Source organism: Schistocerca cancellata, chromosome 2 (assembly GCF_023864275.1).
Source record: "Schistocerca cancellata isolate TAMUIC-IGC-003103 chromosome 2, iqSchCanc2.1, whole genome shotgun sequence".
In the NCBI taxonomy this organism is placed as follows: Eukaryota; Metazoa; Arthropoda; class Insecta; order Orthoptera; family Acrididae; genus Schistocerca; species Schistocerca cancellata.
In genome coordinates this window covers 1,150,753,553-1,150,767,531 of record NC_064627.1, presented here as the reverse complement: position 1 = coordinate 1,150,767,531, position 13,979 = coordinate 1,150,753,553, and the positions used below count along the sequence as shown (strand labels likewise).

At 45.2% G+C, this 13,979-nt stretch overlaps 1 protein-coding gene across 1 annotated transcript in view; it reads right to left on the bottom strand.

The window, feature by feature from the left end:
• Positions 1-330: 330 nt before the first annotated feature.
• The window catches only part of LOC126150272 (uncharacterized), a 57,319-nt gene continuing 43,670 nt past the window's right edge, over positions 331-13,979 (bottom strand). The window contains exons 3-4 of the mRNA XM_049915866.1: positions 10,995-11,234; positions 331-707 (exon numbers count right to left, since the gene is read on the bottom strand). Coding sequence (XP_049771823.1) covers positions 585-707; positions 10,995-11,234 — 363 coding nt within the window. The 3' untranslated portion in view covers positions 331-584. The remainder of the gene's footprint in view (positions 708-10,994; positions 11,235-13,979) is intronic.

The window sequence follows — 13,979 nt, the reverse complement described above, 5'->3', positions numbered from 1 at the left end:
ATTATTATCTTCATTTTCTTGTTGCAGTTGCCAATTTACGTGCTGTCATGTCACGAAGCCGTGGCATCGCAATTTCGAGAGTTTGTCAGAAATTATATTCATTGAAGAACATTCCTTATCTTCTTCTTGTAGATGACTTTTGCAGGTTCAACTTGCAGCAACTCTTTAGCACGAGACGCCAACGAAAACTGCTCGAGTTGTTAAGCGGCCAACTTTGATACAGCTACCGGTTTAAAAATGTTGCTCTGGGGCTTTAAGTGTATCTGTTCCACTTTTGTAGACAAATTTATACGTTTCGGCAATATCTTAGCTAGTGATAATAGTTAGGAAAACTGGAGGCAGCGGCATATGTTATTTTTATATATACGAGAACAACACATTTTCAATTTATTCAAATAGTGTAAAAATCTTTGTCAGTTTGTGTTTGACGTGCTTACGCATACGGAGTTGAAAAAAAATCTAGAAATGATATAACATAGCAAGCTACGTGTATGAATACACTGCCCTTGATGCCATTTCTCACGTCTCAGCTCTGGTAAGCTGTCAATGCCGGACGTAAACTGAGAACACAGCCGAATATCACATTACGTTATCCGGGCAGCCATGATCTTCATGGTAGGTGTGGCGCTCTTCTTGAAGTCTGGCTCGCCGTACTCCTCGTAGGATACTTCAACCAGGGTCTCAAACCCCACGCGCTCTGCCAGGATCTGCGAGAAAAAGAAAATTCTGTCGTCAAATTCTGGTCTAAGGTACTGATACAGCAAGCACTTGAGTAACTTCCGTCACTTGTCATATACAGCGTACTTCAAAAAGAATATACGTATTACCAAGTACTATGTTGTCAAAACTATCGACCGCTGAGCTCTGTTCGGTTATTGGAGGGAATGAATAAATCGACTAGTTTATATTCATTGGCACTAGACGTCGGTTGTCTTCTGTTTGCTTTGTTATCGTCACATTTTGAAAATGGCTACTCTTCAGCAGGAATCATTTTGTGTTCTCGACTTTGACTTTGTGTTCCGAAGGGATGAAACATTTGTTCCTGTAGATATAGGATGCGCGCTCGTGTCTGTTTGTGTTTGTTTCTTCGTGCGCGTGTGTGTATGTGTGTGTAAACGAAAGAGTCCTGGCCGTACTCGTGTATCCGACAAAATGTCGCACTGATTCAAACCTCTTTCCAACGTAGGCCTACAAAATCAACTCGTCATGCCATTCGCGAGCTACATCCGCCTACAACAATAATTTGGCGTGTTTTGAGACATCGGTTGGTTATGAAGTCGTACAAGCTCCACAACGCTTTCGCACAACGGATCGTGTTCAATGTCGAAGCTACTTTTCAAAAAAATGGCTCAAATGGCTCTGAGCATTATGGGACTTAACATCTGAGGTCATCAGTCCCCTACAAGTTAGAACTACTTAAACCTAAGTACATCACACACATCCATGCCCGAGGCAGGATTCGAACCTGCGACCGTAGCGGTCGCGCGGTTCCAGACCGAAGCGCCTAGAACCGCTCGGCCACACGTCATAGGGAAACCCAGTAGAAGGCTGTTGTGGCCAGGGAGACGTAGCAGTGTTAAATATGGCGGATCTAAGATCGGCCCTAAAGGGAAACATTTTTGAAAACTATTTAATTCTTTAGTAATGCAGGGAAGCAAGCTACAGTAATTTTAATCTGCCATCCTCCATAGATTTTCATGGTGCTCCAAATAAAACTTGAATACTGATCATGCTTGGGTAGCTCAGTTGGTAGAGCACTTGCCCGCGAAAGGCAAAGGTCCCGAGTTCGAGTCTCGGTCGGGCACACAGTTTTCATCTGCCAGGAAGTTTCATATCAGCGCACACTCCGCTGCAGAGTGAAAATCTCATTCTGGAAACATCCTCCAGGCTGTGGCTAAGCCATGTCTCCGCATATCCTTTCTTTCAGGAGTGCTAGTTCTGCAAGGTTCGCAGGAGAGCTTCTGTAAAGTTTGGAAGGTAGGAGACGAGGTACTGGCAGAAGTAAAGCTGTGTGTACCGGGCGTGAGTCGTGCTTCGGTAGCTCAGTTGGTAGAGCACTTGCCCGCGAAAAGCAAAGGTCCCGAGTTCGAGTCTCGGTCGGGCACACAGTTTTCATATGCCAGGAAGTTTCATATCAGCGCACACTCCGCTGCAGAGTGAAAATCTCATTCTGGAAACATCCCCCAGGCTGTGGCTAAGCCATGTCTCCGCAATATCCTTTCTTTCAGGAGTGCTAGTTCTGCAAGGTTCGCAGGAGAGCTTCTGTAAAGTTTGGAAGGTAGGAGACGAGGTACTGGCAGAAGTAAAGCTGTGTGTACCGGGCGTGAGTCGTGCTTCGGTAGCTCAGTTGGTAGAGCACTTGCCCGCAAAAGGCAAAGGTCCCGAGTTCGAGTTTCGGTCGGGCACACAGTTTTCATCTGCCAGGAAGTTTCATATCAGCGCACACTCCGCTGCAGAGTGAAAATCTCATTCAATAAAGGATCTGCTTGAAAAATTTCAACGGACTGGGAACGTGACGGATGAACGTGCTGGAAAGGTTGGGCGACCACGTACAGCAACCACAGAGGGCAACGCGCAGCTAGTGCAGCAGGTGATCCGACAGCGGCCTCGGGTTTCCGTTCGCCGTGTTGCAGCTGCGGTCCAAATGACGCCAACGTCCACGTATCGTCTCATGCGCCAGAGTTTACACCTCTATCCATACAAAATTCAAACGCGGCAACCCCTCAGCGCCGCTACCATTGCTGCACGAGGGACATTCGCTAACGATATAGTGCACAGGATTGATGACGGCGATATGCATGTGGGCAGCATTTGGTTTACTGACGAAGCTTATTTTTACCTGGACGGCTTCGTCAATAAACAGAACTGGCGCATATGGGGAACCGAAAAGCCCCATGTTGCAGTCCCATCGTCCCTGCATCCTCAAAAAGTACTGGTCTGGGCCGCCATTTCTTCCAAAGGAATCATTGGCCCATTTTTCAGATCCGAAACGATTACTGCATCACGGTATCTGGACATTCTTCGTGAATTTGTGGCGGTACAAACTGCCTTAGACGACACTGCGAACACCTCGTGGTTTATGCAAGATGGTGCCCGGCCACATCGCACGGCCGACGTCTTTAATTTCCTGAATGAATATTTCGATGATCGTGTGATTGCTTTGGGTTATCCGAAACATACAGGAGGCGGCGTGGATTGGCCTCCCTATTCGCCAGACATGAACCCCTGTGACTTCTTTCTGTGGGGACACTTGAAAGACCAGGTGTACCGCCAGAATCCAGAAACAATTGAATAGCTGAAGTAGTACATCTCATGTGCATTTGAAGCCATTCCGCCAGACACGTTGTCAAAGGTTTCGGGTAATTTCATTCAGAGACTACGCCATATTATTGCTACGCATGGTGGATATGTGGAAAATATCGTACTATAGAGTTTGGCAGACCGCAGCGCCATCTGTTGTTGAAAATTGTAACTACTGTAATTTCGAAAGTTTGTCTGCCTGAAAATGTACTGTTGTCCCAAGCATATTGCACCAAACAGTGTATTTCTATCGCTGCTCGTTTAGTTTTTATTGCCGTTTCAAATATACCGGTCATTTTTGAAACACCCTGTACCTATTACCAAGTACTATGTTGTCAAAACTATCGACCGCTGAGCTCTGTTCGGGTATTGCATGGAATGAATAAATGGTCTAGTTTATATTCATTGGCACTAGAAGTCGGTTGTCTTCTGTTTGCTTTGTTATCGTCACATTTTGCAAAATGGCTACTCTTCAGCAGGAATCATTTTGTGTTCTCGACTTTGTGTTCCGAAGGGATGAAACATTTTTTCCTATAGATATAGGATGCGCGCTCGTGTCTGTTTGTGTTTGTTTCTTCGTGCGCGTGTGTGTATGTGTGTGTAAACGAAAGAGTCCTGGCAATACTCGTGTATCCGACAAAATGTCCCACTGATTCAAACCGGTTTCCAACGTAGGCCTACAAAATCAACTCGTCATGCCGTTCGCGAGCTACATCCGCCTACAACAATAATTTGGCGTGTTTTGAGACATCGGTTGGTTATGAAGTCGTACAAGCTCCACAACGCTTTCGCACAACGGATCGTGTTCAATGTCGAAGCTACTTTTCAAAAACATGGCTCAAATGGCTCTGAGCATTATGGGACTTAACATCTGAGGTCATCAGTCCCCTACAAGTTAGAACTACTTAAACCTAAGTACATCACACACATCCATGCCCGAGGCAGGATTCGAACCTGCGACCGTAGCGGTCGCGCGGTTCCAGACTGAAGCGCCTAGAACCGCTCGGCCACACCGGCCGGCACTACTTTTCACCTCAGTGGGAAAGTAAACAAATACATTGTTCAAATTTGGGGTCCACAGAACTCAGATGCGCACGTTGAACATGTACGAGATTCCCCCAAATGGTTTGTGCGATATATCACTCATCTGTTTACGCCCCACTTCTTTAATGGTAATACTGTTAACGGTCAGCGGTATGTTGCAGACCTATTTTCCGAGACTGAACGAGGACAACGTCATTTTTCAACAAGAAGCGCCCCCCCCCCCCCACCCACCCATCTTCCAATCACTGGAGTCTCCAAGTGCGTGAATATCCAAATGAAACTGTACCGAGCCGTTGAATTAACCCTGCGAGGTAGCACTTTTCAGCTGGTCTCCACGGTCGTCGAATTCGACGCCCTGTGGCTTTTCCAGTGGGGTTTTATTAAGGACAACGTTCGTGCACCAACGCTACAACAGAACTTGGAAGATCTGACTAACCAGATTCGTACTGTCATAACATCAGTGACGATGGACATCCTCACCCGAATATAGGAGGAATTCCAGTATCGATGTGATAATTCTTGTGTCGCTGGTGGAGGACGTATCGAACATGTGTAATCCGAACTTAGAAGATTCGTAAATGTGTGTCCCAAGTTTCATAGTTGTATACATCAGAGTTTAATAATTGAAAATTTGTGGTAAGTTCCTATGGGACCAAACTGCTGAGGTCATCGGCCCCTAGGCTTACATACTACTTAATATAACTTAAACTAACTAACGCTAAGGACAAAACACACACACACACACACACACACACACACATATCCGTGGGAGGACTCGAACCTCCGACGGGAAAGGCCGCGCGGCTACCCCCCGCGTCCAGTTTAATAAATGTATGCATTCAAATACGTATTTTCTTTTTGAAACACCCTGAATGATGCAAAAGACAGTCATTTTACAAATGACACAAACGGAAACCTAACTATTAAACAGATTATCGATGCATAATAACCACTGGAAGAGTAGTATGAGGACAAACAAAGTGACCGTATGAAACAAACAGTTACTTCAACATTTTCACAGCACTGATTATGAGATGAAATAGTGCTTAACTTACCTTATTTTACCCTGTGCTGTTGCTGCTGAATACATACTAGCCTCAAGTGAAAGATAATCCATAAGGAAACCGCTATTGAAACTAAGCTTGAAATGTTTTCTCCATCCAAACATTTTATATTAATATTACTGAAGGATTTAGTATCAAATTTGTGTGTTGTCCAGTCTCGTAAATTCGTTCATAAATTCTTGGTCAGCACAGCAAAAAATTAAAAAAAAAGGACGAACAATATACACTGAAGAGAAATGTTGCAGTTAATATTGAATTACGGAAGTCACCTATGGAAACTGGACGGTACCCATCAAAGGCAGCACATTATGGGAAAAACCGTAGCAACTAAAGGACTTTGCAAATTTAAATCGATGAAAAGATCATTTCATTAAATAACGACACTGACAGCGACACTTGAGGCGCCTGTAATTGCCATAATACGTAGTTAATCCTGTGGAATTTTGTCACTGTCACTATAGAGACGACGCACATGCAGATTCCGTTGAAAGTCTGAAGCGTCTATTACACGGTATCAGTCGTACAACAAAATTATATTTGATCGAGTTTTGACACTTTAATAAGAAGCCCAGATGAAGGTCACGTCACGTATTCGCTCGTTATTATACAAAACAAATTTCTTTCTCTGTTTCCTTTACTGAGGTTTTTTGTATCGCTGTTCTCGTTTTCCATAATATTGGCAGGCTTGTTTTAGATATGTTTTCTCACCTCGTTTCACATTGTGAGTTAACGAGCATTGCTCTCTCATTTAAATGTATGGCCGAAAAAGTCAGCCTACAGGAATTTTCAAACGAACCCTGTCGTCCAGGACCGGATACCACAAAGGGCGCAAAATCACCAGGAGATTGGGAAACACACAGGAGTCTATTTTCTATGGAGGCCTAAGCGCTGCAGTGTGCGAGTGAGACAGAGGAGAACCTACGTCATGGGGAAACCCAGTAGAAGGCTCTTGTGGCCAGGGAGACGTAGCAGTGTTAAATATGGCGGATCTAAGATCGGCCCTAAAGGGAAACATTTTTGAAAACTATTTAATTCTTTAATAATGCAGGGAAGCAAGCTACAGTAATTTTCATCTGCCATGCTCCATAAATTTTCATGGTGCCCCAAATAAAACTTGAATACTGATCATATCTATAATAGTTTGGGATTTACTGTTAAAGTGGAATTAAAAAGTTTTGTAACAAAGACCTGAAGGCTTTGGTCGATCTTAACGATCGTCATTTCATATAGAAGCGCATCATTAATATGACAAACGTTGTAAATATCAACTCTGTAACTTTATTTGCTTAAAAGGTGCAGTAAATTTAAATTATCAGTATTTTCAGTCAAGCATCAGATCATCATTTGCTACACACGAGTACTGGACTTGTGTTTCGCGATGATAGTGTGAGTGATGGAAGTGTATCAGACGGATATGCGCTCGAGTGTAACAGTAACTCTAAATACGATCACTATCGCTATTAGTTTGCTTTCTGAATAAACATTATTCTAACCAAATCGCAACTGTTTGGCCTACATATTTCATCGTCATTAATTTAGTTCCCCATATTATTATTACTGTTATTATATGTTATGTTAACTCTGTATTTCGCAAATTTGCCATCAGCCACACAATTTAACCAAAGGGTCACGAGTGTCTAATTTAGGGCGTGTAATGCGACACGTGCACCCCTAGACGAGTTTGAGCCAAGACATTTCGACGAAGAGGAACCGCATGTGAGGCCAAACATTTTTTGGATTCGCAACACACATAAATTTTAATTTTCTTTGTTATATTACAAATAAGTACAGCGTGATAATTATTCAACTATGTGAAATAAAATCGTCATCACGTCTGAACGGTTTGCGTTAGGACGTTCAGAGTGGCCGCGGGGCATGATGGGAATTAATATGCGCATGCGTGCGCTCCTTGTTGTCGACAGCCATTTTCATGTCGATCGGTTCTTCAATAAGCAAAATAGGTGCATTTGCGAGACTGAGAATCCGCATTTCGCGATCGAGAAGTCTCTGTGTGGTGTCCAATGTCCAGTCACGGAATAATCGGTGCGATATTCCTTGATCGCACGGTGACTGTCGAACGGTACGTGAAGGTATTGGAAGATAATTTCATCCTCATTATCCAAAGTGACCCTGATGTCGCTAAGATGTGGTTCATTCAAAACGGAGCTCGACACTATGATGTCCTGGAGGAGCACTTTGGGGACCGCATTCTGTCTCTGGGCTTGGGCATGGGTCTCAGTATGCCCCCATGTTCTCCGGATCTGAACAGATGCGACTACTATTTCTGGAGTGATATTAAAGACAAGTTGTACAGAAATAACCCAAAAACCATTGCTGAGCTGAACACAGCGATTCAGGGGGTCATCGTTAACATCGATGTTCCGACACTTCATCAGATCGTGCAGAATTCCGCTATTCGTCTGCGTCACATCATCGCCAATGTTGGCAGGCATATCAAACATGTCATATCCTAAATCCGAATATCTGCAGTGACGTTTACATGTTGAATAAAGCGTGTGCACGCCGTGGTTTGTTACTAATTTACGTTTCTTTTTTCATACAGTTCAATAATGATCACCTGTAGGTGTAGTAAGAATAGTTTGATTCCAAACCTAGTGGTCAGTTGCCCTTAATGGAGAAGACCGGCCAGCTCTTGGCGCGTAAGTGCAGTACAGTCTAAGAGAAAGAAAACGACGCACGACGAAGGAGTTATGCAAACTGGTCACAATCGATATTCACAGAGGTATCGACGGAGAATTCAAATTGAAACGCAGCAGTGCAATTTCACGGCGTAGCTGTCAACAGGAAACGTCGATACCGTGCCATAAAGTCTTTTGCGAATTTCATTCCGTGTACTCAGTTGGACAGTAACTATGTGTAGCAGGCATGTTCGTCAACTACACATGCAGGTATCAGCATTTGAAAGAGGACGTGCGGCTGCGCTCAGACAGGCCGGAGAAAACGGCGAACAGCTCGAATGAGAGCGATGCGGCTATTCGACGATATTGGCAAAATGGGTAAACCGTGAACGAGTGCGGCGGCAAGAAGGAAGTGGTCCACCTAGAGAGACGATAGAACGAGAGGGACCGAGCAGTCATTGGAGACTCCGTCAGAGCCCTGGGTTCATCGTTATCATCGATCCGACGTGCTGCTGGCCTTTCAGTGACCACAAGGCCCATCAATGGGTGGCTCACAGAATGGGAGCTGAGCTCTCGGTGCATCTTGCGCCGACTGCAATTGGCCTCTGTACGCCAGGAAGCCCATTTGCAGAGCTGTCGGGCACATTCGGCCTGGCACATCACTGACTGGAGTGGAACTGCCTTCAGTGGTGAGTCCCGCTTCGAACTGAGCCCGGATGACCAGCCAAGCCGTGTCTGCGGGCGCCCCGGAAGCAGCGGGCAGCCGGCCCTGGCTGTCGGCCGCCGCACCGCCTCACAACCACGAACCACGGTCTGGGGTGGCATTTCTTGTCATCCCACGACGGCTTCAGTTGTCATCCGCAGCACACTTACAACAGAGAGGCAAGTCGACGATATCTTACATCTACATCTACGTGATTACTCTGCTATTCACAATAAAGTGCCTGGCAGAGGGTTCTATGAACCACCTTCGTGCTGTCTCTCTACCATTCCACTCTCGAACGGCACGCGGGAAAAACAGGCACTTAAATTTTTCCGTGCGAGCCCTGATTTCTCTTATTTTATCGTGATGATCATTTCTCCCTATATAGGTGGGTGCCAACAGAATGTTTTCGCAATCGGAGGAGAAAACTGGTGATTGAAATTTCACGAGGAGATCCCGTCGCAACGAAAAACGCCTTTGTTTTAATGATTGCCACTCCAATTCACGTATCATGTCTGTGACACTATCTCCCCTGTTTCGCTACAATACAAAACGAGCTGCCCTCTTTGAACTTTTTCGATGTCATCCGTCAGTCCCACCTGATGCGGATCCCACACTGTACAGCAGTAGTCCAGAATAGGACGGACAAGCGTGGTGTAAGCAGTCTCTTTAGTAGACCTGTTGCACCTTTCAAGTGTTCTCCCAATGAATCGCAGTCTTTGGTTTGCCCTACCCACAATATTATCTATGTGATCGTTCCAATTTAGGTTATTTATAATTGTAATACCTAACTATTTAGTTGAATTTACAGCCCTTAGATTTGTCTGACTTATCGCGTAATCGATATTTAGCTGATTTCTTTTAGTACTCATGTGAATAACTTCGCACTTTTCTTTATTCAGGGTCAATTGCCACTTCCCCCACCATACAGACATCGTATCTAAATCTTTTTGCAAGTCGTTTTGATCACCTGATGACTTTATAAGACGGTGTAATGACAGCATCATCTGCAAACAATCTAGAACGTCCAGTTCTGTTACCTTTCATGGCACGCCATGTTGGACTTACATTCCAGCAAGATAATGTCCGCTCGCACACGGCGAGCGTTTTTGCCTCTCGTCTTCGTGCTTTCCAAACTCTTCCTTGGCTAGAAAGATCGCCGGATCTCTCTCCAATTGAGGACGTTAGAGCGTTGTACACACTGGCATCCAGTCATACAGGGATTCTGACGGACTGACGCACCATTGCGCAGAATTTGGCATGATATCCCACAGGGGGACATTCAACGATTCAATGAGTCAGTACCTAGTGGAGTAGCTGCTTTTGTTAGTGCCAGAAGTGCACCAACGCGTCGTTGACTTGCTCTGTTTGTGAAGCTCTTTGTCGTGAATAAATCATGCAATTTTTCTGAAATTGTAATTATTTGTTTGTCCGCAGAGCTACGAAACATCGATCGATTTTCGGCCCTTTCAGATAGTTCCCTACTTGTGCTTCGTTTTTTTCTTTCTCTTAGCGTTTAAACAGATACACTCACTGGAGTGAGTGCGTGCGTACGGAACGATTTGAAGTGGAATGATCATATAAAATTAATTGTTGGTAAGGCGGGTACCAGGTTGAGATTCATTGGGAGAGTCCTTAGAAAATGTAGTCCATCAACAAAGGAGGTGGCTTACAAAACACTCGTTCCACCTATACTTGAGTATTGCTCAGGGATCCGTACCAGGTCGGGTCGACGGAGGAGATAGAGAAGATCCAAAGAAGAGCGGCGCGTTTCGTCACAGGGTTATTTGGTAACCGTGATAGCGTTACGGAGATGTTTAGCAAACTCAAGTGGCAAACTCTGCAAGAGAGGCGCCCTGCATCGCGGTGTAGCTTGCTCGCCAGGTTTTTGAGTGGGTGCGTTTCTGGATGAGGTATCGAATATATTGCTTCCCCCTACTTATACCTCCAGAGGGGATCACGAATGTAAAATCAGAGAGATTCGAGCGCGTACGGAGGCTTTCCGGCACTCGTTCTTCCCGAGAACCATAGGCGACTGGAACAGGAAAGGGAGGTAATGACAGTGGCACGTGAAGTGCCGTCCGCCACACACCATTGGGTGTCTTGCGTAGTATAAATGTAGATGTAGACTGATCAAATGTACCTCGACGCAGCATCTACCTGATACATTCGACAAAACATCCAAACCTAGGTGTTTTCCCTTTTCCCCTCGTCGACTCACACTGTGCACCTGTGTGTGTTTACCTGCGACGCCCTGGCGGTGAACCAGGTGACGGTCAGCGGTATGCCCAGCGCCCTGCACAGGTCCCAGCGCGCCCTCAGCAGCTGCTCGCCCACGCCCTGCCCCCGGAACTCGGGGTCCACGGAGAGACCGAGCGCCGTCAGGTAGCAGTCGACGCCGTAGCGCGTGAAAACGTCCGGCTGCACCCGAGACATCACGTAAGCGTAGGCGTCGAACACTTTGTGGGAGGCCACGCCCTCAACCTGGAGGGAAAAATACACCAGGAGGGGTCAGTGTCAGTTGTGACCTCAAAATATTATAGTTAGCTGCTTGTACCCACTATAGGACTGATGATCTCTGTTGAGTATAAAAATTCTGTCGTCTGCCGTTTCTTAAAACTGAAAGTAAATAAAACTCATTGAGGAGTACTCAGCATCAATATCTAAATCTCTAGTGTCTTGTGGCGTAGTGCTACGAAACTGAAGCGACGAATCAAAAAAATAAAAAACAAAAATACAAAGTGAACATGTGGAAAAAATTGACACTAAATGATTCTGAGGTCTCAACAAAGTGCTATCAGCCTAACAGATGAAACTGTAGACTCTACCATAGACGAGCAACGTAGGGACTTCGGATGGTAAGTTACACACGCATGTGCTTCACATTATTTCACTCTGGGGGCGATCTACGTTAATATGAAAACAGAAGTAACAAACTTCAAAATGCCACGATGGTTTTTGTTGAGCATTTATTCAGATAACTAGTTTCAGCAAACTATTTCGCTGTCTTCGGATCTTATGGACTACACTTCAAGGAATGTCTACAATAATTTGAGTTACTTAACGAAAAGACATTCCAAGAACGGGCGGGGCGTAATATATCGGCATCTCGAAGATAACAATTTCACTGTACTAAGTGAGTATGAGCATGTATATTCGCTACACTGTGTATGATATTTTATATAACCGCTGTTTTACTTTTGACATGCCGATGTACATTCTTGGAATGTTTCCTTATTATGTGCCACACATTATTGTACACATGGACGAGATTCCTTGAAATGTAGAGCATAAAATCCGAAGATGGCAACGTAGTTTTCCTTAAGTGATTATCTGAATAAATGCACTACAAAAGTGGTAGTGGCATTTTGAAGTTCGTTACTTCTAATTTCGTAAGTTACACATGTCGTCCCACGGTGAGGCCAATGCGTAACAAGTGGCGCATAGTCAGAAGAGAGTACACGTTCCAGATTTCCTGCAGACATAGTTCCGCTCCGGTACGGACAAGTTCGTTACAGTGTGCGAGTGAAATGGCCCAACAAAGGCAACCCTAGTCCACACTTGAAGTACACAAACAGTCTGTACAGCGCATAGGTTCACCGTGAAATTCTGGTGGTATGTGGACCAAAAGCAACGTCGTGCACAGCTGTCGCGAAATGGTGCCAACAAACTGACCCGAGGCCGCACAGCCGTGTCGTGGATGATGCCGATCACCCGCACAATCCACATCCCGCACCATGCGATGTCCATCTTTTGGTCAAACTAAAGGGACGTCTGGTGAGAAAGAGATTTTGCAACCACGAGGCCGTTCAGAAAGAGGATGCCGAATGGCTCCACCATCAAGGAACGGATTGCTATCGGCGAGGAACTAAACGAGTGTTGTACAGACACCTGATGATTATGCTGAAAAATTGTCAGGTATATGGGTGTCCACCGAAGGAATCCGTGATTTCAAAATTAAAAATAGATAGACGAGTGTGTTTATCGAGAAAGCCTTAAGAATTTTCTACAGAAGCTATGTAGAAGTTTCTAAGAGCTGCTGACAGATGCCACTGTAATCGCAATATGCAGCTCAGGGTGATCGTTTGCGCCGTTGAAACGTGAAAGGATGTGGGCGGACCGGAGGAAGTGCTCGAAATCATGTATCTCGTTTTTCTGGTAATGTAATAACATCACAGCCCTACAGCAACAAGGCACAGTTGTCAACATCCTGCAATTGACGCCACTGTTTTTCTAGAACTATTCACCAATATCCAAGGAAATCCGTCCCAAAAATTGCAGCAAAGTCCGGTTTGAAGCGTTCTGGCACGCAGAAAATACCGCGACAGCCTACACATGCTTCCATTCAAAATACAGAGCCTTTAGACTATACCTGTAACAACTGTGCGGCGGAGGGCTGACTTTGAGAAAGGGATTCTCAAAATGATTGATAAAGAAAGATTTGGTGTTGGCAGCACCTAGTTCACAGATGAAGCACACTTCCTACCGAATGGCGCCGTGAATGAGCAAAACTTGGCGGCTTTCGGGTACCGGAAGTCTTTATTTGTGTGAAGTGAAGCCACTGTATTCTGCCATAGTTACTGTTTGGGCTGCGGCTTGCAGCAGAGGCACTACTGGCCCTTTTCTCAGGAGAGAAACGACCGCTGGTGGACGTTACGTTGCAATACTGGAGCAATATTTCGACGGATAGGGGCTCGGCCGGGTACCGAGCGGTTCGTGCAAGATGGCGTCAGACCGCATCGCATCGAACAGGTGTTTTGGATTATTGAAAATTTACTGACAGAGGGATGGATTGGCCTCCATATTCGCCCGATATGACTTGTTATGACTATTTTTTGTGGAGCGCATTGAAAGACCCTGTCTACCGGAACCATTCCACCGCGATGAACGAGTTTGAGTCTGTGACCTGCGTGGTGTGCGACTCAGACCCTAGCTGAGACACTAGAGGATGTGATGGCAAACTTCATTGCTCGTTGGTGACACAGCCGTGCTGTAAGTGCTGGACGTTTGTAAAACACTGTACCGTGACTGCAAAGCCCGCTTACGGAGGACGAGTTTAATTACGCACCCTTATACTACATGAGCTGCACAGCAACATTTGTTAGCAGCTTTTCGAAGTATTTCGAAACTTTTGCATTACTTCCGTAAAACAAAATTGTTACAGCTTCACAAACATCCGTTTTGTTGCACTCGTTTATCGATCTTACTTTTCGAGATATTTAATCTTGT